The 27,192-nt window shown below is 33.8% G+C and overlaps 1 protein-coding gene and 1 pseudogene across 1 annotated transcript in view; one reads left to right on the top strand and one right to left on the bottom strand.

Annotated features, from left to right (window-relative positions):
- Positions 1-3,342: 3,342 nt before the first annotated feature.
- Nup35 (nucleoporin 35) overlaps positions 3,343-27,192 on the bottom strand; it is a 47,728-nt gene continuing 23,878 nt past the window's right edge. Inside the window, exons 5-9 of the mRNA XM_046447613.1 lie at positions 9,922-10,063; positions 7,347-7,416; positions 6,481-6,609; positions 5,266-5,430; positions 3,343-3,982 (exon numbers count right to left, since the gene is read on the bottom strand). Of these exons, the coding sequence (XP_046303569.1) occupies positions 3,905-3,982; positions 5,266-5,430; positions 6,481-6,609; positions 7,347-7,416; positions 9,922-10,063 (584 nt within the window). The 3' untranslated portion in view covers positions 3,343-3,904. The remainder of the gene's footprint in view (positions 3,983-5,265; positions 5,431-6,480; positions 6,610-7,346; positions 7,417-9,921; positions 10,064-27,192) is intronic.
- On the top strand, positions 18,273-18,369 carry LOC124094705 (U6 spliceosomal RNA; annotated as a pseudogene).

Here is a 27,192-nt window from a genome sequence, read left to right as displayed (position 1 = left end):
ATATTTTCACAAATTTTGATTTTGGTATTCTTCCATATTTTGTATCATTTTCTACACATCTTATAACTTAAGCAGGTGACCATGGTTTTTATCCATTTTATGGGTATTCCTTTCTGATGTGTTTTGAATGTCAATGGATATGTTATTTTGCTCCTTTATCCTCTATTTTTAATAACATAAAGTGACTATAATTCTTAGTTACTTTTGTGTTAATCAGCCTTTCCGAACTTGTAAGAGGAAGTTTGGTTCTGGATCTTAGTAGCTTCTGTATACTGTTTAAAAAAAAAAAAAAAAAAAAACACAGCAGCTTTGCTTCCTGAGATTTCCCTGGAACTTTTAAATAAATGATGTAATAGATACAATGATAGGTAATATGATATTAGGGGGCAAAGTAAACCCAAGAATAGCAAAGAAATATTTTTAGGGGCTGGGATTTATGATTTGGTGGTAGAGCACTTGCCTAGTATGTGTGAGGCACTGGGTTCAATTCTTAGCACCACATATAATAAATGAATAAAATAAAGGTCCATCAACATCTTAAAAAAATTTTTTTAAGAAATATTTTTATCCAGAAAGCAAGTTTCTGAAAGCTCATGCAAATAAATAACCCTCCAATTAACAACAAAAAAGAGGCCTTAAAAAAAAAAAAAAATCTATTAACTCCAATACAAGGGTTTGTTTTTTTTTTTTAATGGAGTTTGTAGCCAGTTCTTCCTTAAATAATTGAGATCTGCATGAAATGAAGCAGAATATAAAATGTAATCCTATTTAAGATAAAAGGTTTTTAAGAGTTTTATGAAGAAAAATACTCTATAAATGTAATTGTAAATGGATTTTGCATATATGTGGGCAAAGGGGTGTGTGCAACTATGGGAAATGAACTCAAGGACCCTCTGCCACAGCTAAATCCCCAGACCTTCTTAATTTTTTTTTATTTTTGCGAGAGGAACTTGCTAAATTTTCCAGGCTGGACTCCAAATTGTGTTTCTCCTGCCTCAGCCTCCCAAGTGGCTGGGATTACAGGCATGCACTACTATGCCCAGCTAATAAATTTTTATTCATTCCAGTACATTCCTTAGTATCATTATTCATCTCAAAAAACTAAAATCTTCTATTTTAGTTTGCTGTGACTTGAAAAGCATACCAAAACCTCCTATACACTATGCTGTTTTAGTTATTCTTTATAAAAACGTATTAAAGATGCAGCCTATATAAACATTTCAGGATCAAATATTACTTCAATTAAAAACTTCCTTTTCTCATAAGAACTACTTTTATGAGATTCTTACTAGCCACAGGGGATAATTTGAACAAAAGCGCAAATGCAGTGGGGCACAAAGCTTCATACCTTTAATTCCAACTACACAGAGGCTGAGAGAGGAGAATCACAAATTCAAAGGCAGCCTGGGCAACCTAAGCAAGACCCTGTCTTAAATTTTAAAAGAAAAAAAAAATAGAATAACTGCAATTGATAAAGAGTGATTTTTTTTTTAAGAGGCACAAGTTCACAGTACCAAAAAAAAAAAACACGTATCTTTTTATACTCAAAGGATTACCACCATCAGTTGCCAAGGCATCAAAACATTACTCTGCAATGAAAAAGGAAAAAGATTAAGTACTTATTCTGCAATTTTGTATGCATGGTACCATGGTAACTAAATAGCCCTAGTGGAACAAGGTTCTTCTATATACAAAAATTCCAGCTCATAAATGCAACAGGAATTGTCACATGAGATTTACTCAGTTTCCCCAAACTAGGTCAGTGAGTCAGAATAGAAATGTTAAAGGTAAGAGAAATTTAAGAAATTCAGTCAAAGATATGAAGTGAAAAGCAGGGCCTGGTGAGATGATCCAGCTCTGATGGAATCTGGTTCTAACAAAGAGAGCCCACATGGTTTATTTAGAGGCAAAAAACATCAAAAGGATTTACTATGAGAAAAACTACTTCAAGGTAAACAAAAAGAGAAGTCAAGAAGAACAGGCTAATTGGAGTTATCTACTCTAGTTCTGGACAGCTGGTACCTCAAGGCTACTTACCGGGCACATCCATATTTCTTCCACCCATGGGCAGTAGGCGTCTGAATTCAACTCTATAAAACCCATAAATTCTATGCTAAGCATGGAGGTCAAACTTGCTTCAGATTCCTTCTATCTCTAGAATTTTTTTTTTATAAATTTATTTTATTTATTTATTTTTATGTGTTGCTAAGGATCGAACCCAGGGCCTTCCATGTATGAGGCTCTACCACTGAGCCACAACCACAGCTCCCTATGCTAAGCATGGAATCTGCCCCATTAACAGTGGCCACCTGCAAATTGGTGTGTCTTTCAGCACCATAGCACTGAAATATTCTCAGAAGCAGCAATCTCACTGTCCAGGGCTATGGAGTTCAAAGCAATGATTGATTCATTTGATGCTCCCAACATCAAATGACAGATTTAGCAGTCATTAATGAAATAACTTATTCAGGCAAGTATCATCAATGCATGCTTTTTAAAACAGCATTATAAAGTTACAGGAAACTTTCCAATAAAGGTGTCAGGCTTTGCCCATGTACCCAATGATCAAGCTAAGCATCATTAAAAGTAACACAGGTAAAATTAAACGCCTTTTATGACTTTAAGTGTACTACATTATGATCAAGTTTTTTTAATAACTTTATTTTTATGTAGTGCTGAGGATTGAACCCAGTGCATCTCACACGTGCTAGAGAAGCGCTCCACTACTGAGCCACAACCCTGATAGCATGATCAAGTATTCTTGCCAAGAAAAGTGAAATGAGAATCTAATCTACATACCCTAGATCTAACTTCTAGAATATGAAATAATGATGAACAAGAAAGCAACCGACTAAATTCAGACTGTGGTACACTGTAGGCAATACACAGAGCTCCTTCAACAAGTCATAGTTGGTAGGGAGCAAAATAGAAAACCAACTTAGATTTAGAAACTTAATAGCCAAAATAACAAGATATACTGTATATATGTTTGGATCATAATTTGAAAAAGAACAACCATAAACATTTCATTTTGCAGACAATTGGGAAATTTTAAAATTAACTGAATATTAGGTATTTAGAAATCATGAACTCTATTAAATGAAATATTGGTATTATACTTAATTATAGAAATGTTTTGATATATATTTAGATTAAAATTACATCGAATTTGAAATGTGCTTTTAACAAAATAAAAGAGGAGGAAAAGAACAAAGCATGGCAAAAATTAATGGTAATAAATTATAGGTATATAAAAGTTAATCATATATTTATCTATTTCAGTGAACACCTAAAACTTTTTGCAACAATCAATAATAAATCACCCTTTCAAAAAATATTCAATACATTTAATTGACAAAGTTTATTATCAAGAAATTTTAGTAGTAGGTTTTTTAAAAGAATGTTTGGGTTTCTGAATACTGAAAGATGACAATCCATGACAAGATATACACAATTAAAATATTAAATAATATCTAAATTAAAAGACCATAATTCAAATTACTAAGTATAATCTTTGTGTCTTGGTAGAAGCAACTGTAGTTCTCCTTCAAGAAATTCACCCACCTTGTCATGAAGACTACAAAGCCTTGCCACAGATTCAATTATTTAATTATAATCAATGCTGAGCATTTTATGTTTAAGCATGCACTATCACAGAAAGCACAAAAATCTTTCTACAGAGATCTTCAGTTTTCTTCAAAACGTATCTCAAGCATCTTTTAAAGTGCGAGCTACAAACAGGCTATATCGTTAAAGAAAAAAGGCTTCCAAAAGAAGTGTAAGATGGGTATCCAACACTGCCAAGAGTGGTTATACAACTAACCAAAGGAAACTGGCAGTACTTTGCTAATTCTGTTTCATTGTAGCAACCTCCTTGGTAATTGAGTTCTTAGCTCTTATTGTACTACCAGCCGAACATGTACTCCATTGCTTTCGATACAAGACTTTCATCTTTTTTAGGCGTTTGTCTGTCAGAAATAACCTATTAAAAAAACATACAAACACACACACACACATGGGGGAAAAAACTGTTAGGTTATGTTTTCTTTGGCAACAGGCAATAGCTAAATTATGAGGGAAACACTAAAATGTGTTTATAATACTTGTATACTTTAAAGATTAAAATATGAACTCATAACATCTTTATGCTTTTAAGAATGACAAAGTCTCATTCTCTTGACAAAGCAAATACCATCTGCTCTTAACTAGAAAACTGAACAAATAATACAAACCTTTAAGAAGTGGGGGATTTAAAATATAGACTTAAAGAAAACCAGTTCTAAAATTATCTCCAAATCTTCAGGGAAAGCAAAAAACTGAACTTATTACCCACTCTACAAAGCACAAGTAATTTATGTGCTGTGTTTTAGACCTGCAGCTGCAGCTGGCTAAGTTCAAAACTCTTGGCTAATTAGAAAGGTCCAATAATATACCAAATTAGAGTTACAATTCTTCCACCATTCAAAAAATACAGCAAACTTGTTTAAACACGTTGGAATGAGAAATTTTTCTATTCTGAATAATAAGAGCTAGCTTTTGATAACCAAAGCTACTTGAACTTTTTCACTTGCGATACCACATCATATTTTAGTCATCAATTTGTTTGTTTGGGTTTTTTTTTTTGGGGGGGGGGCAGGGAGGGGGTATTGGGGATCGAACTCAGGGGCACTCAGTCACTGAGCCACATCCTCAGCCCTATTTTTTGTATTTTATTTAGAGACAGGGTCTCACAGACAGTCTCTCACTGAGTTGCTTAGCACCTTGCTTTTGCTGAGGCTGACTGAACTTCGATCCTCCGTTCTTGGCCTTCCACTGGGATTACAGGCTCGTGCCACCACACCAGGCTAATTTAATTGAGCTTTAATGTTCCCTGTGGCAGTGATATACAAAGCAGACATCTAGTCCATATGCAAATATAAGTTAGAAAAAAAACTGAAAAAACCTTCAAAACGTTTTAAGTTTTTGTTTGTTTATTTTGAGCGCTAGGGGTCAAAATAGTATTTTTCACATGCTAGGCAAGTGCTCTACCACCTAAGTACATTCCCAACCCCAACAAAGACATTTCTTAAAAATTCAAGGTAAGTTTGTAAGTTGCCAAGATTCTAACTTTAAAATAGGAAATTTAAGAAGTTTCAAGATTCTATCAAGGCAAAAAAACCTGAGCACCAATATAATGGCATATATATCAACCCAATTAAAATTCAACAAGCTATGCCCTCAGCCTTCAAGTACATCTCTTATGTAATCATCTAATCCTTAAAATACCTGATAGTCACTAGTAGAAGCTTTATATGCTGTAGCAAGAGGTCTCATGGTAGAAATTCTAGGAGTGCTTCCCGATTGTGTTGGTGTACCTAAGGTTTTGATGGGTGGTGTAAACGCTAGAGATGGAGATGACAAAGCACATCGGTCGCTGTTTTCCATAACGCTCTGGAGAAACAAATAATTCCTTGCTTATAAACATAACCTACTAATATTACATAATACACCCAAAGAAAAAAATTTTTAAAGAGGCATACTTTGATCCAATTAACCTTTCAAATAATTGTAGGCTTGATAAGATGATATACTTCATGGCTAGCATTTGAAATCTAATGCTCAGCCAGGAATCTCAACTCATTTACCTCAAATAACCTCAATACAACTATAAATCATAAGAATAATAATCTCCTAACACATACTATGAAAAATCTGCAAGAACACAATTCAAGAATTGTTTCTTGAAGAAACCTGAAGTGGAAGGGAGAAACAAAGTCCAAAGCTATTTAGTGCCAAGTAACCACAAACAGTTCTCTACCCTTTGTGAACATCTTACAATACAATGGCATAATACAATACAATAATTATACAACACAATAATTGTACAATACAATAATTATATGATTGCATGGATACAGTAAATTATAAGGACAAGAAGTAGTGTGCTTTGTTTGCTTATGTGTATATACTGGCAACAAGTACAGTGCCTAGTTTATGTACAAATCTGAATATGTTTAAAAGTGTGGTCACAATGATTTTTACAAGCCACAAAGTTTAAATTATACATAATCTACTGTTTAATAAGTATATGTAGAATATATTATTAAGTATTTTGAAACAGAAATGAGTAACAAAAGGCTTCAACTATTTAAAAGTAAACTATCAGGTTTCATCCTAAAATAAGATCAGACCTTTAAGTACTTAAAAAAATCTGATGTTACTTTGCACAAAAACAGAATGGACTAGTAATCAAGAGCCCTACAATATAGGTGTCATGTCTCTGTAAAAGTCACTTATATCCTCTTTTTTCTGAAAAATGAAGGATTTACAACAGATTATCTCTAAAGTCTTTTGATTAAATAATTTTGGCTTGCAACAAAAAGTTCTATAAATATCACATTTTACAGAATAAGTGGCACAGTAAAGTCATGTGACATAACCATCAATGTCAATCTCTTCATATAAATTAGGCTATTTTTTTTTAGATTACCAAAAACTTACTTTATCTATACATGGTTTTACACCAATCATGATGGATTCTCCAAATATTCTCCCATCTTTGCTTAAGGCTTTCCGAGCTTGCAGTTTAGACTGATAACGAATATGCATCCAATTTCCTGTGTTGGACATCTGCAAAAAATGAAGGTGTCTCTTAAGTTATAAAATACAAAATCTATACTCAATGAACTCTATTTGAAAACTAAAACCTGAGAATAATGTATACTTTCATTTTTTATTTGATGCCCTATAAAAAGTTGTATATTAAATTATCAAAAATCACACGAAAATACTTTCAACAATCTCTACTCAGCTCTCAATTCTCCCAAAGAATATGTGGCAATTTTTTTCTAAAAGTAAAGTAATTCTCAAAAGATAATTGTTTCTCACGAAAAGCTCATATCAAGAGTTACAATGAATTTTTTAAACTGTATTTATCAATATGACTTTGTGTAGGAGTTAAGTCTATAGTAACAGAAAAAAGAATTGGTATAACTTGTATAATTTTTTTTTAAGCCCTCTACAAGATAAAGAGCTCTGAAAACTCTGTACCTCAGAAATTTCCTCTTCTTTTATTACCAATAAAGCAAGCTCAAATTGAGAAAAAGTAATATAATATCTATCATAATCCATCTTCTTTAAAGACTGTGAGTTAAGAAAGGAAGGCTGGATTACCTTTTCTTTGTTCCTAAAAATCAAACATTATGCAACCTTGAGCCCTCTACATCCAAAGGACACATTCTTTCAAAACTTTAAATAAATATTTTTAATTTAGACAAATTAAAATTCAGAAGCAATTTCCCTCAATTCATGGTTTCTCTTTACTTAGCCAAAATTCTTGAATTGAAAAAAAAAAATGGAAGCCTTACCACATGTTTTAAGATATTTCCATACTGTGCAAACTGTAATAATATATAGGAAGCAGATGCTTGCGGAAACCTGAAAAAAAACAGTTGTCCAGACAGAACAGTTAACTTCCACTATCAATACAAATGCAAATTACAAAGTTACAAGTGCCTCAGGACAAATTATCCTTCCAACTGTCTACAACATTAACAAGAGTTCCCTAATCAGCCTGTTTTCTCCTATATGGGACAACTCTAGTACTAAACAGTCACCCAAAAGCAAACACCTTAATGTTAGTTTTAACTTAGCTCATCTCCATCTCCACATTCTCTGACAAACCTAACATTCCCATTCTCAAAGGCATTATCACACTTTTCAAAAACTGTTACAAAACTGCAGTTCTATATTCAATTTATTTTATGGCATTTGTGTCTTTATAAATATTTATGTATACTACAGTTATTAGAAGCAAAAGTATTTTATATAGTCATATCTTCTGAAATTAGTACCACCTAAAAGTTCTCCCAAAACAAAAATAAAATTCAGCACTAATATCAATGATACAGAATCATTTAAAAAGATGGTAATCAAAATCTTAATAGTCGTCAACATACTTTGTGTACAGAGATATGAAAAATTATAGTATATATGTGTATTAAGAATAATGCAAAACAAAGTACATGTATAAAGGCATAAAAACATAATAATAAAAGTTACTTTTATTGAAAAAAATCTTAATAGTCATATCTTTGTATGGGAAAACTGATTTTTACTTTCGTCTTTATAAAGTATTTTATCTTTATTTATGGTCTGAATATTCTACAATGAAATATTATTACTTTTATACTCCAAACAATAAAGTTGTTTTCTATTTGAAAACTGTAATTATTCAAAACAGAAATAGCTATCAGTACTACAGAAACATCTATCAGATTTTTTACCCACTAACTTAAGTTAGTCTAGAGCTTGGTTTAGAACTCTAAAAAAAAAAAAATGGGTCACAAAAATAAATGAAAACTTAAACACATTAAAATTTATGTGAGAAAATATTCACTTTTTTAAGAACTAGGATTTTACTTTAGTTTACTTATATAAAAATGAATATAAGCACTTCAAAAATGTATCCAATTACTGGGAATTTTAAAGTGACACAATTACTATTGAGTCCAAAAAAAAAAAAAAAACAAACTTAGAAGTGGACATCCATGTTCAAAAACATGCAGCTATTTTATGAGAATATAAAATTTTAAACATTAAAAAAAAAAATCAAGAAGCCATCCCTAATGCTATGGATACAGAACTAAGCATAATTTATCAGAAGAACCAATGACCCTGCTTTTTGTCCAAACAAAATCAGTACCACATAGAATCACACTGAAAGGACAGATAGATGGACAGATATGTGTGTATACACACAAACAGAGACACACCAAAAAAAAACAGGTGACATTCAATGCCTTAAAAACAAATTGTAGGGGTTGGGGCTGTAGCTCAGTGGCAGAGCATTTGCCTAGCACATGGCAAAGCACTGGGTTCAATCCTTAGCACCACATAAAAATAAACAAATGAAGACATTCTATCCATACACAACTACAAAAAAAAAAAAAACTTTAAAAAAAATTGTAGCTGGGAACAAAAGCTGGATGGAAAGCTATTCCTCATTCATTTTTATATACCTTTTGAATTTTTAAAATTTTAAATTAAATACATAGAATCCACTAAACACTTTCTGTGCACTGTTCTTCCTTGAGGATCTCATGTGTTATTTTTATATTTTTTTACTCCCAAAATATCTTTAGTAACATCAGGTATGACAAACCATGGGTTCAGAAATAAACCTTACCTAATAGTATATGTATCAACTTAAAAATCAAAAGACCTTGAGTTTTTGCCAAGCTTTGCAATTAACTAGATGAGAACCTCTGAACAAACTACTTTTTTCTATCTATACCTCAGTTTCCTAAACTCTAAAATAAAGGATTACACATTATGATCTCTAAGGTTCCTTAAAGTATTTTTTGGCTATAAAAATCAATTAGAAATGCATCTAGAACTATAATCCTCGCAAATATTCAAACTTCTGTAACTAGAAAGTATGATCTCTGTGACATACTGAATGTACACAAATGCAGCTCGATTATTATTTCAAAATTGCTAAGACTACTAGAAGCAGAGAGAGAGACACTAAAAAATGAAGAGAGACCTCCTAAGATCTAAAGGGGCAACCCTAGTCCAACAGTCATTAACTATGCCTAAGAGAAAATAATTTGGGAAGAGATACATACACAGATAATGATTTTTAAAAACTACAAACCTTGAATTGCTAGTTAATGATATGCAAACTGAAGTGTCAGAGTGATATTACCTGATATCTGCAACTTACTATGAAATATATCAACATAAAAAGATGACTGACAAATAGATAATAGATAAAGCAAACACAGCTAACTGTTAACAACTATAGAATCTAAATATTTGCTATGCAGTGAATATTTGCTATGCAGTTCTATTTTTTTGCCATTTGATGATATTCTTGGTCAAATGTTGGGATGGGGTTTTTTTGTTGTTGTTGTTGTTTTTTTAAAGACAAAAGCTTACCCAAACACTGTCACCCAAGTGTCATCGAGGTGATCTTCTGAAGTCAGAGAATCTCCTTGAGTAAAAAAAGGATCCAACTGGGCAGGAGATAGTGTTGTCTTCCGTGGTTGACCAATACTTGCTGGACTAAACATACTTTGCCCTACATTAGTATATTTAGTAAATTAGTTGCCAATTTAAGCACCTTCATTTATTTTAAAGCAAACATCTTAATTTTAAATGAAAAAGTATATTAAAAGTCAACAATTATATAAACTTTCCAAAACATACAACTATAATCAAATGGTAATTTCATATTACCACACGAGACAATAATTGAGCATAGTTTATAATTTTGCAAATGCTTTATTATTTAATAAAAATTTGTTAAATATTGTATTAATCTCCGATTAAAACCAAGAAAAATCACTCAGTCAACCTCAAGAACTTCTGTTCAATTAACCTCCAAACCTACCACTTTCACTACAGTTCTTCTGCCTTAGAAATATTCAACAGCTCCTACAGAACAAAATCCAAATATCTTACTCTCCAAAATATATTTCCAAGTTTATTTTTCTAGTGTGTCCCTCAACAGTATTTGCCCAATCCCTAAAATGTAAATGCATTTTTATTTAGTCCAACAGCCATTAACTATGCCTAAGAGATTTAATCTCATGTTCCTTATTATTCAGTAACATCTACCATTTAATGAGTATTTCCATGTGTCCAACATGCCATGCCAAATACTTTATATGTTTATTTTATCTCAGAGGTACTATCCAGTTAGGACTATGTATTTCTAAGAAGCAGACTATTTTCTTTCATTTTTATAGCAGCAATATTTTTTAGCACTTAATATATACCAAGCTTTATTCTAGGTATTGAGGATACAGCAGTGAACAAGTTATACAAACAAAACAAAACCATCTCTAATGGAGCCTAAATTCTAGAGGAAGAAAGATAAGAAAATACCTAGTGTGTTAGAAAACATAAAGTCCTACAGAGATATCATTAACATTATCATCAAAGAGATAGGGATTAACTCTGTGGAAGGGCCACATACACACACAGAGAGAGAGAGAGAGAGAGAGAGAAAGAGAGAAACTTCACGGAGATGACACTAAAGGAAAAAGTTAAAGGAGACAGGGAACAAAATATATCAATATCTGAAAAAGTGAATATGAGGTGGAGAAAATAGAAGGTGCAAAGGCCCTGAGAAAGGCCATCACTTGCGTTGGATAAAAATAGGAAGAAGGCCACTATTCACACAGAGATTCAGGGGTATTTAGGATCAGGGTGAGTAGATGAGAGCAGAATGTAACAACACACCAGAGCATAACAAAAAAAAAACAAACAAAAAAAAACAAAAAAACACCCTTAACAAGTCACTGTAAGGAAATCAATGAAAAATTATGAACAAGGATGACATAACAGGACTAAATTTTTGAAGTAAGCAAACAGTGTTTTATTAAGTACTTATTATCATATCATTCTTTAAAACTGTATTTAATTCTAATAATCCTGTAAAGTAGGTCCTAATAGGAGTTCTATTTAAGCTATTAGAAAATAGGGTAATATTAAATATATGCTATCTAGGCAATCTAAAGCATGAGACTAATCTTAGGCAGTAATCTAGTTAATACTTGTATTTATTATAGCAGCAGTACTTACAAGTGTGATATAGATACACAGGACTCCCCCAAGCCCTATCATGAGATCAGCCAAGTCAAAATTATTTTCTTAATAATTTAATTTTGCCTTTTCATACTCACTCTCAAAAGTATTCAATGGACTTTTCCAGAGGTAACTGATGTGTATGCATGGATTTAGGTTGAATGCAGAGGCAGATTCACAAGAACCCAATTATATTTTATGAAGCCAAACATTAAGATTTTAGAAGCATGAAACAATGTGTTATCATGAAAAAATTTTCTCTTAGGAAACAGTTTTCACTTAAAAAAAAAATTATTTGAGCAAGGCCTGGAAGCACACTCCTATAATCCCAGCAACTCCGGAGGCAGAGGCAGGAGGATCACATATTCTAAACCAGCTTCAGCAACTTAGCAAGGCCATAAGGAACTTAGTGAGACCAGACCATGTCTCAAAATAAAAAATTAACAAGGCTAGGGATGTGGCTCAGTTGTTAAGCACCCCTGGGTTCAATCCCCAGGTTTTTTTAAAGAAAAAAAAATTATTTGTTTCTGTGAAACAAATTTATTATTTTTAAGTGAATTAACACATTTTAAATTTTTGTCTTCTTTTTTTATGTTACAAGGACTTCTTTTTATTATTATCTGAAAAAGTTACATTCATGTGCACCTATCTTACCCAATGTCCCTGACTATCCCAGCCCACTCTACCATATAGTAACCCACATCATATGTTGGTATTGATGGAAAAGACATCAATTGCAAGCTATTTGGTGGATAACAAGCCCAGCTGCAGTCATAAGTCGGCCCCAAGTCCAGCAAGTCCAGAGCAGAATGCTAAAAAGGGTGCTGATCTGAGAAATGTCATCATCACACATGCCTCAGTGAACACACAGCCCTTTTACTGTACAAAATCCAGAAGATGACAAGCCAAAAAAAAAAAAAAAAATTCAATGGCTTCTTTTCTTTGATGGAACAAAATATCCTTTTACACTTCTCAGAATCTAGGTTAAAGGATAAATCCACCAAATCAATGAAAACAATTAATTTCATGATTTTTCTGCCAGAAGACTAAGATGAACAATCTTGAAGTTTAACTTGCATCTTTATTCAGTGATAAAATTCATGACCAATTTGGTAGCAGAGCAACATATTATCTTTCTTCACTGCACAGCACAAACCTTGTAATTGTTGACAGTGCATTTTCATTAAATACCATTAACAGTAATGATGGCTGAAGCTGGATTTCTCCCAGACTATCAAGTATTCTAGGATCTCTCTCAGTCTGTATGCAAGGTGGCCATAGGTACCCTGGCCCTGTGATTTTAATTTTTAACACAGCAAACACTGATAGCTATAATTTGGAAGGAGAAAAGCTCTTGGTATTCCAACTTAAAAAAAAAAAAAATTAGTTGTAGTCAGACACAATACCTTTATTTTATTTATTTTTATGTGGTGCCAAAGATTGAACCTAGCACTTCACACATTCTAGGTGAGCACTCTACTGCTAAGTCACAACCCCAGGCCTGGTATTCAACTTTTAAGACTGTAAATTCTACAGGGCCAGGAACATGATTCACATGAGTAAATTTTGTAATCAGTTCACCTTGCAATTCTATTAGTTAAATGTCATATGTAGATCAAGTTATTGGGCCTCATTTCCCAAATATTACAACATAACAACAATTATAAAAAACATGAACAATAAAGAATTCTACCATGTATTGAGCACTTATGCTATACACAAAGTGATACACTTCAGGTGATTTACATGTACTCATATTTCTTTACAACAGCAAATTCTATAAAATAGAACTTAACATCTCCACTTTGCATGTACAGAATACAAGGCACAGGTGTATATATCATACATTTTTTAAAAGGTTCATATACTGCTTCTTTCCATGAGTCATTATAGCAATAACAAACCTATAACATAAGACTTTCCTGTTACACCCAGAATAAAATAGGATAGTAGATAGACAGGAACTTCACGAATATTAACTATTTTAACAACAGATGGCCTGAATATAAATTATTATTTTGCTTTAAAAGTGCAAATATAAAAGACTTCTAGAAATGATGTCCATTACTTGCCTCCAAACAATGTCAAAACAAAACCATAATCTGGTCAAAAAAATTTTTTTTAAGTTATCAAACAAAAACTACAATGTAATTCTAACTGAAAAGGAAAATATATGGTCATTTAAGAATTCTGAAAATCTGGGGCTGGGGGTCAGTGGCAGAGTGCTTGCCTAGCAAATGTGAGGCACTGAGTTCAATCCTTAGCATCACATAAAAATAAACAAAATAAAGGCAAGCTGTCCATTTACAACTACAAAAAAAATTTTTTTTAAGAATTTCAAAAATCTTAACTCTTTATGCTATATGATAAGTGTCTAGACTTTGGTCTCAAATTTAGAATTCAGAACTACTCTAACTGAAACTACCAAAATAAACTGTGGTATGTGTTCCAAGACCCATCCACCCACCTCCCCGAAGGGGATACTATCCTGAAACCATGAACAGTAAGAAACCTCAATTTTATTTTCTTTTCCATCTTAACACTTATTCTGAACTGTGGTAGTAATTATGGAGTTTGACACATAACAGCAAAACTAACAAAAGTTTCCTTTGTCTTCTTTCAACCACAAATTCTTCATATTTCTATTCAATAGAGGATTCATTCTAAGAGTAGATCTTAGCAACTTCAGTGCAACTTTTTTTTCTTCTTCTTCTTTTTTACAAAATTAAGAACTTGACCTTTTCACTTAAAGAAAGCATGTTCTGCCTTCTCTTTGGGATACCCATATTGCCAGCATTTTGGGGGTCATTAGTAAAGGATCTAGGGATTATCTGAATACAAGTACTATCATATAATAACAGAAGATCTGAAGAGTGACAAAGTTAGCATGGGATATGCTGAACAAAGAGATGATTCCAGGAAGGATGCTGGAAGACAGTGGAAGATTTCATCACACTATTCAGAATGGCATGCAATTTAAAACTTGTGAATTGTTTATTTCTAAAATTTTCCATTTAAAGTTTTTGGACCATGGTGGACAATGAATATTGTCTAGATCCTACAGAAAAAAGGAAGGACACTCAAGACTACCCACATGTTCATGTTCAAACAGTAGTCAAGTAACAAAGTAAAAAAAAAATATATCAGTCAGAAAGTTCGAAAAGTCAACATTCAAATATTTTGTAAGAGCACTTAAGCAATTGAAGGTATACAACAAATGCTAACTCCAGAGAAAAGGTATGCAAAAGAGGACAGAATCCCAACATATTACACAAAGGTCTTCCAAAATTAACTCACTTTCACAACTGAGCTTATACATTTATTTTTTAAAAAAAAATTTTTTTCAAGTAATTTGAAGAAATCCTAAAATACATAAATGCTATAATAATATATTTAACAATTATTCATCCTCATCACCACAAATGTTTCTAATAGTTGCAACGTATTTCTAAAATAGGTTGATTTAAAACGAAACATCCCACTTTGACAAATGTTATGTTTTAAGACTATCCGATTATCACCAATCAAAAATAAATAAATGAACAAAAGGAAGATCAGTCAAGTAGAGGAAGGAGAATGGAGGAATGGGGAAGGGAGAAAAAGGAGGTAGAACAGGGACTGAAATGGATTAAATCAAATTCTATGCATGTATGATTTTGTCAAAATAAACTTGACTACTAAGTATAACTATAATGCTCTAAAATAAATATATGTGCTTATCAATTAATAATCAAGTATCTCTTTAGGAACCAAGCAGAAGCACATACTTATTCAAAAGCTGCCCTTAACTAAATTCAGTTCTTACTATAAAGATATGTCTTTAACAAATCAAAGATACACTTTGGTATAAAATATGAAGCCAATACAATTTTTAAATGTCCTGAATTACCATTAAGAAGGTACAATTTAGTTATGCTACATCATGTAATAACCTTCAAGCAAGAAATTAAATGAAGGCTCAAACTGAGACAACCATTATGACCTTTAAAAGGAAGACAAATCAAAATTAAGTCTCAAATGAGTAAGAAATCTAATTTTTGCCCTGTCAACTACTCTAAAAAATATAATTACTTATACCTAATCTAAAGTTATTTACATAAGTTTAGCATAATTGTCCCCCACCTGGTTAATGTTTAATTGCTTCACTGATTTCATTTCCTTTAAATCAGGCTTCTGGTACCCACATGCTATGCTTTATAAGATGAAAATAAAGTATACCTATCAAACCACATTAGATTGGACTGTAATTGTCTCCCTTGGTAAATCACTATTCAAACATTTGTCATAAAATCAGATTAAAACAGAGGGCAAAAGACCTTATTACCCTTTATGAAAATGTCTTCAATTAAAGAACAGATTCAATTGTTCCAAAATAGACCTAACATAAATGAAAACAAAAGATAAAAAGAATGGTAAATTTTAAACAGACATGGCAAACAAATGTTGGACAAAAAGTTTTCTGGCAATTATGTTACCTTCTCATCATGAAGAATTTGGCCTCTGCCCAGTGTGAGCTCTGGTATTCCTCTGGTTCCTTAGAAGTAACCTCTGAACCCTGGGAATTTCCCGAGCATTAGGAGGGTCTTTGTAATTCATGATGAGCTTCTCAAGCTAGACCTGATAGTTTATGCTCACCAGGTGACTCTGAGTAGGAGGAGTTGGTCACTCCAGAAAGAGCTTTGAGTCACATATTATTCCTCCTCTGAGAATAAGAAAGGGACTGAAGATTGAGCTCAACCATTTGATCAATGGTTTAATCATGTCCATGTAATGAAACTTTAATAGAATCTCTGGACACAGAAGTACCAATAAACTTCCCTACTTAGTTATATTCTAGACACTACCATACATGAACGCTAGGAAAATACATCTCCCTGAGGACAATGTGAGGGAAGCTTCACACATGGAACCTTCCCAGACTATGCCCTATATGTGTTCCTTTGGCTGGTACTAATCTGTATCCTTTTGTTGTAATAGAACTATGATTATCAGAACCTTTCAATAGGTTCTTTGAGTCTTTATAGTTAAATATAAACTTTACAGTAGTCTTGGGACCCCCAAATTTATAGTCAGTCTGAAGTGAGGGTAGCCCTAGGGACCTCCCCCAAAACTTGCAACTGATGTCTGCAGTAAGAATAATCTTGTTGAGACTCTTTCTTCAGACTCTGCAATTTGACAATTCACTGTACCCAAAGAGTAAACTGAAGAACGGATACAACATCCAACTAAGCACGGAGAATTGAAATCAGGTGTGGTAGTGCATGCCTGTAATCCCAGCAACTCAGGAGTCTAAGGCAGGAGGAGGATAGCAAGTTTGAGAACAGCCTCAGCAACTCAGGGACCCTCAACAACTTAGTAAGACCCTGCCTTAAAATAAAAAATAAAAAGGACTATGGAGGTAGCTCAGCAGTAAAGTGCCTCCAGGTTCAATCCCCAATACCAAACAAATAAAAAAGCATGATGAATTGAACACCTGTATTCACCACTCGTACCTCCAGACACTAATGATAATCATTCAAGGAAGTCTCAAATTTTGGAGACCACAGGTGAAAGAATGCTAAAAGTCAAAGAAAATTGTGTACAATAAAAGATTAGATACCAGACCTCTCCTAATCCTTAGGTAACCAGATAACTGTCACTCTTCCACTCCATCCCCAAGAGAACAAGGATTTCGTCATCCTCCCCCCGCCCCCCCCCCCAAAAAAAAACAGCTCAAAAACACAGAACAACTGTAAGGAGATCAAGTGAAAAATCTGCACACTGGAATAAGAGACTTGTCCCTGTATGTATTCAAAACAGCAGCTTTTTAAAATATATATTTATTTTTTAGATTCAGATGGACACAATATCTTTATTTTATTTTCATGTGGTGCTGAGGATTGAACCCAGTGCCTCACGCATGCCAGACGAGCGCGCTACCACTTGAGCCACACATCCCAATCCCCCAAGAACAGCAGCTTTAAGGCTCTTAAAGGATTCTTTTGAAAATTGTACGAGGAAAAATAATTATACAGGGTAGAATTAGGTTCTCCCAACTAAAAATAAAAATCAGCCTAATATCCATTTTTCTTACAGTGAAGCTAAATAAGAAGCAAAACAGCTTCTCTCCATCAATTCTTCCCTCCACCCCAGCCAATGTTGAACTCTACACACACAAAAAAAATTCCAAGTAGCTTTTTATGCCTCATTCAATAAATTGCATTGTCCAACAACAATTGAGGGGGAGGGAGAATAGAAAAACCAAGGAAAAAAAGGAAACAGATAATAAGAGCAGAAATAAAAAGACCACTATTAACCTCATTGCTAAGACATTTTACAGGAAGAAGAGGATGCTACATTTCTAAGTGCATTCTACAAACAACAACAACAACAAAAAATAAGATTCTTGGAATTGAAATGACAGGCAAAAGAAAAAACTTATTCAGAAAATCTGAGAAAGTAAAATACAGCTATAAGTGACAATATAAGGGAGAAAAAGTAGAAAATTACAAATCTCTGCAGTGATCTAACACATAAACAAATGGAATTCCAGAAAGAAAGAACAGAGAAAGCAATTATCAAACAAATAATACAGGAAAGTTCCCAGAACTTGATGTGTCTAGCAAAACAAATGAAAAAGTCCCACACCAGTACACATTTGTGAAATTGAGAACACAAACCATAGAGAGATCATAAATTTTTCCCAAAACAGGCCACATGTTCTCACTTCAGCAGAACATACACTAAAATTGGAGCAATACAGAGAAGATTAGCATGGCCCCTGCACAAGGATGATATGAAGCATTCCATATTTTTAAAGATAAAAAAATTTAAAAACAGGCCACAAATTCTCAAGAACTGTCACCACAAATGACTTCCATGAAACACTGGGAGATAGAAAACAATGGAACAACACCTGTGAAATTCCAATCTAAAATGTTATACCCAACCAACCAAATATGAAGAAATTAAAAATGCATTTCCACTATGAAGTCTTAAATTTTACTTCTGATGAAAGCTTTCTGGGAAAGTTGCTCAAATATGTTCTTCACAAGTATATAAGACAAGAAAAAGATATGCTACCACGGAAAAGGCTCAATACTAGAAACTGAGGCATTTCCTAGGATGATGATAGTTGCACACCATACTGAAACAGGAAGCCATCAAAAGACAGGCTGAGAGAAGTTCTCAAAGAAAAACGTACTTGAAACTGTGTGAGGCTTCTATAAATAGATATGTACCATAGCAACAGAATGTTTGCTTAAAGGGAGCAAATGGCACACAGAAAATTAGATTAATGGAGAAAATAAGTCGATAATTAACTATTAGAAAATCAAGTTTTACAAAAAGGACAAATCATAATTTATTAATTAGCTCAGCACTGAACTCTATTTACATAGTTATATATAACTATGTTCATATGGGGGCATAAAATAGAATATCATTATTTATGTTTGAAAAAAAAACTTAACAAATGTGAAGATCGAGAATTATCTATGTAACCTATGTAGCTAGCTAAACAATAGCCCTCTAAGATGACCGTGTCCTAATCCCTAAAACCTATGAATGCTACTTTTTATGGAGAAATGAATTTTGCAGCTATGACAACAAATCTTGAGGTAGAGAAACTACCCAGGATTATTCAGGTAGACTAACAAGTATCCTTATTAGAGGGAGGCAGAAGTAGATTTTACTACAGGGAAGTAGATTTTACTATAGTGGAAGGTGATGTCATGATGGAAACAGAGATTGGAATGGTATACCTTCAAAATGGATGAGTGGATCAAAAACTGAAGAAAACAGCTGGAAGGTGATAAAATCCACGGAAGCCAATTTTCCCTATTCCAGAAGAAACCAATCTTACAAACACCTTGAATTTAGGCCAGTGATACTGATTTTGTTCTTTTAACTTTCAGAACTATAAGAGAATAAATTTAAGTTGTTTAAAGCCAATAGATTTGTAGTAGTTTGTTACAGAGGCAACAGAAAACTGATACAGCACCTCATTTAGATTCCTGATGAATAAGTCAAAAGACTGCTACATTGCAATATTTTACTAGAAACATGATTCAGTGGTAGAGCACTTGTTTAATATGTGTGAGGCCCAGAGTTCAATCCACAGTACCATCAACAATTAAAAAAAAAAAAAAAAACTGCTATATTTCATTTTAAGTATTTAAATACTATGTGATTTTTTAAAAACTATCATTATTTTTACTAAAACATAAATATAATCCCTTTCGGGATAAATGGAGACCACTAAATGACACCATAGTTAATGGCATAAGAATAAATAAATTAAAAATGAGATTATCCTGGATTATCAGAGTAGGCCCAATAAAATTACAAGGATCCTTAATTGGGAAAGAAAGAGAAAGAATGATATAAGAGGAAAGGATCACTAGTTGAGGCTGGCTGTGAAGAAATAGGCAGCCTCTAGAAGCATGCGCGCACACACACACCCACACACACAGATTCTCTTCTAGACCTTCCCAGGAAAGAATAAATCCCTACCAATGACTTCATTTAGCCCACCAAGATGTATCTTGAGCATATGACCTCCACAACCATTAACAAAATCAATTTGAGTTAAGTCACAAATTTGTGACAATATGGTTTAGCAGCAATAAAAAAAACTAATAAAGTCAGTGCTTACTTGGTATTATTAAAGAAAAAAATGGACACAAACTGGACACAAATATCCCAATCCTCTTATTCGGTAAGAGATATTGGTATTAGGACACAATTGCCTCCAAATACTATATGTATTAGTTACCTATGGATGCTGTTAACAAGTTAGCACAAACTGGATGGCTTAGAACATTAATTTACCTCTCACAATTCTGGAAGCCACAAGTCCAAGATCAGTAGTGGGCATACAAAGGTGGCCACCTTGTGGAGATTCTACAGGAAAATCCATTGCTCGTGTCTAGTTTCTGGTGACTGCTTATATACTTCGACAATATTTTAATTTCTGCTTCAGCCTTCAAATCACCTTTCTCTCTGTATTTTCTTCCCTTCCTTTGTGTCAAATTTCTCCCTGCCTCTATCTTTAAAGGACTGGATTTAGGGACTACCCAAAGTAATCAACAATCACCACCCCAACCCTACCCTCACGCCACAGCCATCTCAACACTTGAACTCTTCTTGTTCACACCTCCTCTCAAGATCCTTACTCATATTTTGAGGGTGCATATAGTAAGTCACAGGTTCCAGGGATTATGACATGGACATATTGTTTTGGGGGCCACAATGCAATTCACTACAAGCTATATCCATCAACATATTCAGTTAATGAACATTTATTAAAGTCCCCTTATACTCATCTCTGGATATAGAAAGATTTTCTGTCCTGAAGGAATTGATAATCTAATAATGAAGAAATGTAAGAACCAAAGAAAAAAGAGCTTTCCAGAACATAGGACAGCTAAACTAGATCAAAGAGTCTCTTTTCTCCCCACTTCTGGGAACACTATCAGACCTCAAGATTCAGCAAAGAAAGAAAGAAAGAAGCCAGAAAGTGCTATATCAGTTAATAAGATATTTAACCTGTTATCAATATGCTAAGACAAAGATTCTAGTTCATTAATAAATGGTGTATTATTTAGGAAGACAGTTCACAGAGCTAATAAATAAGGAAAAGAACTTATAAAAAAAATTGAGGAGGCAACGGCAGTGGCAGAGGAAAATTTAATTGCAGTAAAAGAAAAATAAGGGAGAGAATGGAGAAAATGGAGCAAACATATTCAATCTTCTTTACCAGAGGCAATAAAAGACCATGGTAAAAAGAATCTACAACATTCTTCAATTCCAATTTCTTATTTTGTCAAATGCCAGAAAGTTTTCCAGAATTAAGATCCTAAAAGAGATCTTAACATGAGTTACAGATTTTAAAGGAAAAAAAAAAAAACTCCTTATTGGATACAAAAAAAAAACAAGTAACACTCATGCCATTGTATCCCAGGAAATATCTTCATAAAAGCTACCAATCTCAGAAAGCTAAAATTTATAAATTATATAAGAAACTCTCACTTATTTAACACTAAATATTAGGAACTAAAAAAAGCTAAGTGAACACTAGGTTTTTCCCCTCAATTTTCTCAAGTCAATGCCCCTTTCCTATATCTAGCTTTAGTCTCACATCTGTCAGATCTTTACAAAAATACTTTTTCATTTATGTCCTGTTAAGATTTTCTATACACAAATTCCTTAAATTCAAAGTAGAAGCAGCAGTGGCTCCCAGTGGCCAATTTATAACAGGTATACTTTTCCTATCACAGTTTGTGTACTTTCCTAAATGATTTCTATAGTTATTTAAAAAACTCACAGAAACATTAGGAAAAAAGTTAACAAAAAGATATTTAACTTTAATCCTGTGTTCTTCTACTTGACAACAATAAGAAAATTTATTTTTCAGTAAACAGAGCCTTTAAACATAAAATGTATAACACTGGACCAAAATTGTGAGCCAAAATAAACTTCTAACTTATTTACTTTGCAGTATTGTTATTGGCAATAAAAAAAAAATGAACTGATACAATGCTTTTCCATTTCCAATGGCCCTAGGATTACTTATGAATCCATTAAACAACTGAATAGTCTCTATCTGTGTATATAATAACACACTGTTACCTACCTACTTGTTACAGGAGTTTTATCAAGTTAAGGCTAAGACTGGAACTAATTCCACCTCAATTATGTAGTTGAAAAGGCTGAGATGACATTCTAGAATTCTGATCACAATACATACTAATCCTTCAGTATCAGAGGAGAATTAGTCCCATGACACTCCCAAGAATTCCAAAATGCCAAGACCCTCATATAAAATGGTGTAGTATTTACAGAAAGACTAAACAAAATCTCCTGTAACAATCTAAATCATCTCTAGATTTCTTATAACTAATACAATATAAATGTTACATAAATTGTTATTACAGTGTATTGAATAGGGAATAATAACCAAAAAAATCCATACATGTTCAGTACAGATGCAATTTTTGCCCCAAGTATTTTCAATCTGTGGTTAGCTGAACATACAAATACAGAGGGCCACCTGTACACAGTAGACAGATTTATTAAGATGCTCCAAATTTGTATCCCTGGATCTGGCTGACAAGAAATTCAATTAAACACTAGTATGGGACTCTACAGATGGAATAATATTAATATCAGTGGATCTTAAACTAAAAAATTATCCTAGATTATTCCATTGGTCCAGTGTAATCAAATGAGCCCTTAACAGTGATAGAAGGCAGAAAAGTCAAGTCTGAGAAATATGAAGCATAAAAAAGGACACGATCTGCAACTGCTGCCTTTGAAGATGAAGAAGAGAACAAGTTAAGGAATGAGGTGACAGTCACCATATGGAACTGATTTCTGCCAATACCCTCAATGAGTTTTTTTAAGAAGATTCATCCCCAGAACTTCTAAACTAAATAACCACCATCCTGACACCTGAGCTACAAGCCAAAACCCAAGCAGTACCTGGACATCTGACCTATAGAAATTGTGAAATAATAAAGTTGTGTTGGTTTAAGCCACTAGGTTCTTGGTAATTTGTTACGGCAGTAATAGAAAATGACTACAGATCTTAGCACAAGCCAAGTGCTGCTGTTAAAAGGGACCTAAAAAATGTAAATGTGGCTTTAGTATCAGAAACTGGATAGAGGAATGTTTAAAATTAAAAAAAGACACTAGCAAGCTTTCAGTACACTGTTAGAAGAAATCTAGTCTTTAAGGACATTTCCAGTGAGGTCTCTCAGACTATTTAAAGAAACCTGGACTTGGAGAACCAAACCAAAGACCCAACTTATAGTGGGAAATGATTTTGGTTATCAATTCTAACAATCTGCCATTTAACTGGAGCATTTATGCAAGGTTAACTGTTGATTTGATTTTAAATCTATTGTCTTACTACTGTTTCTTAAGTTCCACCTGTTTTGTTATAATGTTCTCCTCCTTTTTTTTAATGTCATCATCTCTTGAATTACTGCTGTAGTTTCTGATACTATCTCTGTTTTGACTTTAACCCTCAGTCCCCAAACTACTCTTCCCACAGCAGCAATCTCCTTCTAATTGTTGTCCAACTTTTCTGGGTAAAAAAATCAGATGTTTCAATGACCTTCCAGGACCTGTAACACACCTTTCCCCATTACCTCTCTCATCTCATTTTCTACTCCTCTCCTCTACTTATTTCCATTTCAGTCATACCTACCTCATTTTCCTTGAACACCCCAAATGCACTCAGGTACCAGCTATTCCCTCTGTCTAGAATACTTTCCCTACATTCCTCACTTTTTTTTGAGCAAATGTTACTTTGCCTGTGGCAGGCAGAATAATGGCCCCTCAAAAATGTCCATAACCTAATCCCAAGAACCTATGACTATGCTATATTATAAGGCAAAGGGGAATTACAATTGCAGATGGTATTTTAAGGCTGCTAATTAATTAGCTGGCTTAGAAGAGGGAATTATCCTGGATCATCCAGAAAGTCCCCAAAATATTCACAGCTGTCCTTAAAAGAGAAAGAGGGAGATGTGACTACAAAAGAATGGCCAGAGATGTGAAATTGCTGACTGAAGATGAAGAAAAGGGATCATGAACCAAGAAATGTGAGGAGCCTGTAGAAACAGAAAAGGCAAAAAAAAAAAAAATTGTTCCCCAAGAACCTCCAGAAATTAACAAAGAACTATCAACACCATGATTAGCCCAATACAACCTATTTCAAAACTCTGACTTCTAGAATCTTAAAATAATACAGTGTTGTTGAAGCCATTATTAAATTTATGCAATTTATTAAGGCAGCAATGGAAAGCTAATATGCTACTCTAATTAAAACTATAAGTCCCCACTCCCCTTTGCTGCTTAATTTTTTCCTGCATAAAATGTATTTCCTTCTAATAAACTTCATAATTTGCTTATTTTGTTTATACATGTAAATCCTATAAATAAATTTAAGCTCCATAAAAGCAAGAATTATCCTGTTCACTATTTTCAGGAGCCTGATACATGATTAGATGTTCAAATCTTGCTGGAAAAATTCAATGGGATTATAAACAAATGAATATATATATGAAGAACTGTGTGCTAACAATGATGCTAGTGGTGATAAAAATGTCACTGATCTTCAAGAAAAACTAGATATAATCAGTGGCTATTCGTATTCAACAGCATTTAGATTCATAGCTATTATGCATTAATAGTCTCTCATAACACCTTTATTATTTAGGGTGAATATTCCTTTTCTTCCCAATTTTTTGATTACACGATGTTAAGTAACTAAGGAAACACTTCAAACATTAAGTATGCAGAGATTCAAAATGGCATATTAAAGGAAGTCTGCATTTCCAATTGCTTTATGGCTCAGGATTCGAACAGCAGGAGCAGGGCTTCTCAGCGAGATGGGTGAAAGAGGGAATTCATTGAAATTCAATATCAGAGAGTCTCTTTGAGACTCAGAAAATTCAGAAGCACTGAAAAAAGAACAAGAAAGATAAACTAGAGCCAGGTGCAGCAGCAGAAGTAGCAATGGTTCACCATGAAGGGGAGGGATAATACAAACAGAAAGAGAAACATACCTGACAAATTTAGCATGGAAAACCTGTAGATCAGAAAAGTAGCCTGAACTTGGATGATCCAGAAGCTGCACAGTGAATTAGTGTTTGAAAGTGCTCTGTATTTCTCAAATGCAAAGTGGCAAGCTGAGGTCAGGAGTCATGTTGAGGCAGCCAAGCTGCAGCTTGCTGCTGTGGAATCCTGGGAGATCATAGTAAACACTGCCATAGAGTCCTGGCAAGCACCTACAAGTGCCCAGGGTGTGCCTGGCAGAAGTGGGTGAAACAGACAGAGAAGATTATACCCAGAGGGATTCAAGACAGAAATATGAAGAAGAATGCAACTCACTCTCTTTTTTTTGTCTGGTGGCTCACGTGACCAACTGAAGAGGGTGCGGAGACTGAACAGGCAGGTAAGAATACAGAGACTAAGCCTAAGAAGGTTGTATTTGTGGGCAAAGACTCCCCTGCATCAAGAGTAGAATTCTTAGAGATCCACACTCCCAGCAGAGATCAGAATCTGCCTGGCTGTAGGGATATGTTGATATAATCTCTCCAGAGCAGAAACAGTCCAACAAAGTTCCTAAGGCCTGATTAGACTTAAGCCCCAGCCACCTTAACCTCACTCAGAACTCTGCAGCTACAACACACTGGGAGTACATTGATCTGATTTGTCCAAACAAAATGCAAATAACAGTACTTTCCATTTTGTCCTACTTTATATTGGTGAGAAGGGAAACTGAGAGCTATTTCAACCAGCTTCAGTTTTAGGACACTTCAGCTAGCAACAAGGTGAGCAACATAAAAAGAGGAAAAGTTTAATAACCCCCACCCCTCACAAAAGCGTGCTCATGCACTTTTTCTCTATGTACGTAGTCCAAGAAATAAAAAGGACAGTTGGGTCTAAATAGTGACAACATACCCTCATCCACAGCTTTGACCATCTCAGTGTAAGATAATTCATTTTTTATTTAAAACTTCTTTTTTTTTTTTTTTGGTGTTCTTGCCTTACTGATTGGTTCCTAGATATATACATACATATGCATAATTCTTCTTTTCTTTATTTTTAGCATTTTCTTTACCACAGTTATTTCCTCTTGCCATAGGATTAGAGTTTTTGTTTATTTTGGTTTTATTTTGTTTGTTTCTTCTTCTCTCCTTTGTTCTCCCACTAATACCCAAATTCTCTTGCTCTTCTTGCCCTTTGTTATCTATTTTTTTTCTCTTTCTTTATAGCCATCACTTACTACATTTGCATTCTTCATATTTTGGACATTCTGAACTTTCTTGTACCTTACCATCACATTTTCTTTTCTCTTAATGAATTATATTATTTGGTTTATACCCCCATCATACATGTTGTGGATGACACAGCTGACTCTCGCTACTGACTTCAATGCCATATGTAGTTCACAATAATTTATTGTTTTTGCTTTTAGCAACTGTTGACCATGCCATTCCAAATTTTGTGGTAATTAGCGTTGTAGATGTCATAGTAAGTACAGGGTATTTATTTTAATGCTGTATACTGTTTGCAGCACTTATTGTTTGTGTCCTCTTTTCTGTGAGGTGCTGGGAATCCACAGGGATACTACAAATTCACAGAGTAGAGACTCTGCTGCCAAACTAAACCTAGCCAAGAGACAGCACACCTTGCTCTACACACAAAGAATAGAAGAGAGAAAATCCTTTCAAGCTGGGCTGGGATTGTGGGTCAGTGGTACAGCGCTTGCCTAGCATGCGTGAGTCACTGGGTTCGATCCCCAGCACCTCATAAAAATACTAAACAAAATAAAGGTATTGTGTCTATCTACAACTAAAACTATTAAAAAAAAAAAAAAAAAATCCCCAAACTATTGACCAGGCCTCCAGTAGGAAGACCTGGGGGAGTACTCAGGTCCCACACATGGACATCCACTCCTTCAGCAAAAACACACTATTAACACGACGATTACTGATACTGCACTACTAAAGTTCTCAATCAAGACAAAGATATGCCTTAAAAGGTTCACACACAAAAGCAGAAGAGAAATCCATCCCAACATGCATAAAATCCCAACATAGGAACTCAAATTGTAAAAACAAG

The sequence above is a fragment of the Marmota monax genome, unplaced genomic scaffold, assembly GCF_021218885.2.
Source record: "Marmota monax isolate L192 unplaced genomic scaffold, Marmota_monax_Labrador192_F-V1.1 WCK01_AAM20220418_F8-fsc00007, whole genome shotgun sequence".
Lineage (NCBI taxonomy): Eukaryota > Metazoa > Chordata > Mammalia > Rodentia > Sciuridae > Marmota > Marmota monax.
This window is presented reverse-complemented; position numbering and strand designations above follow the sequence as displayed.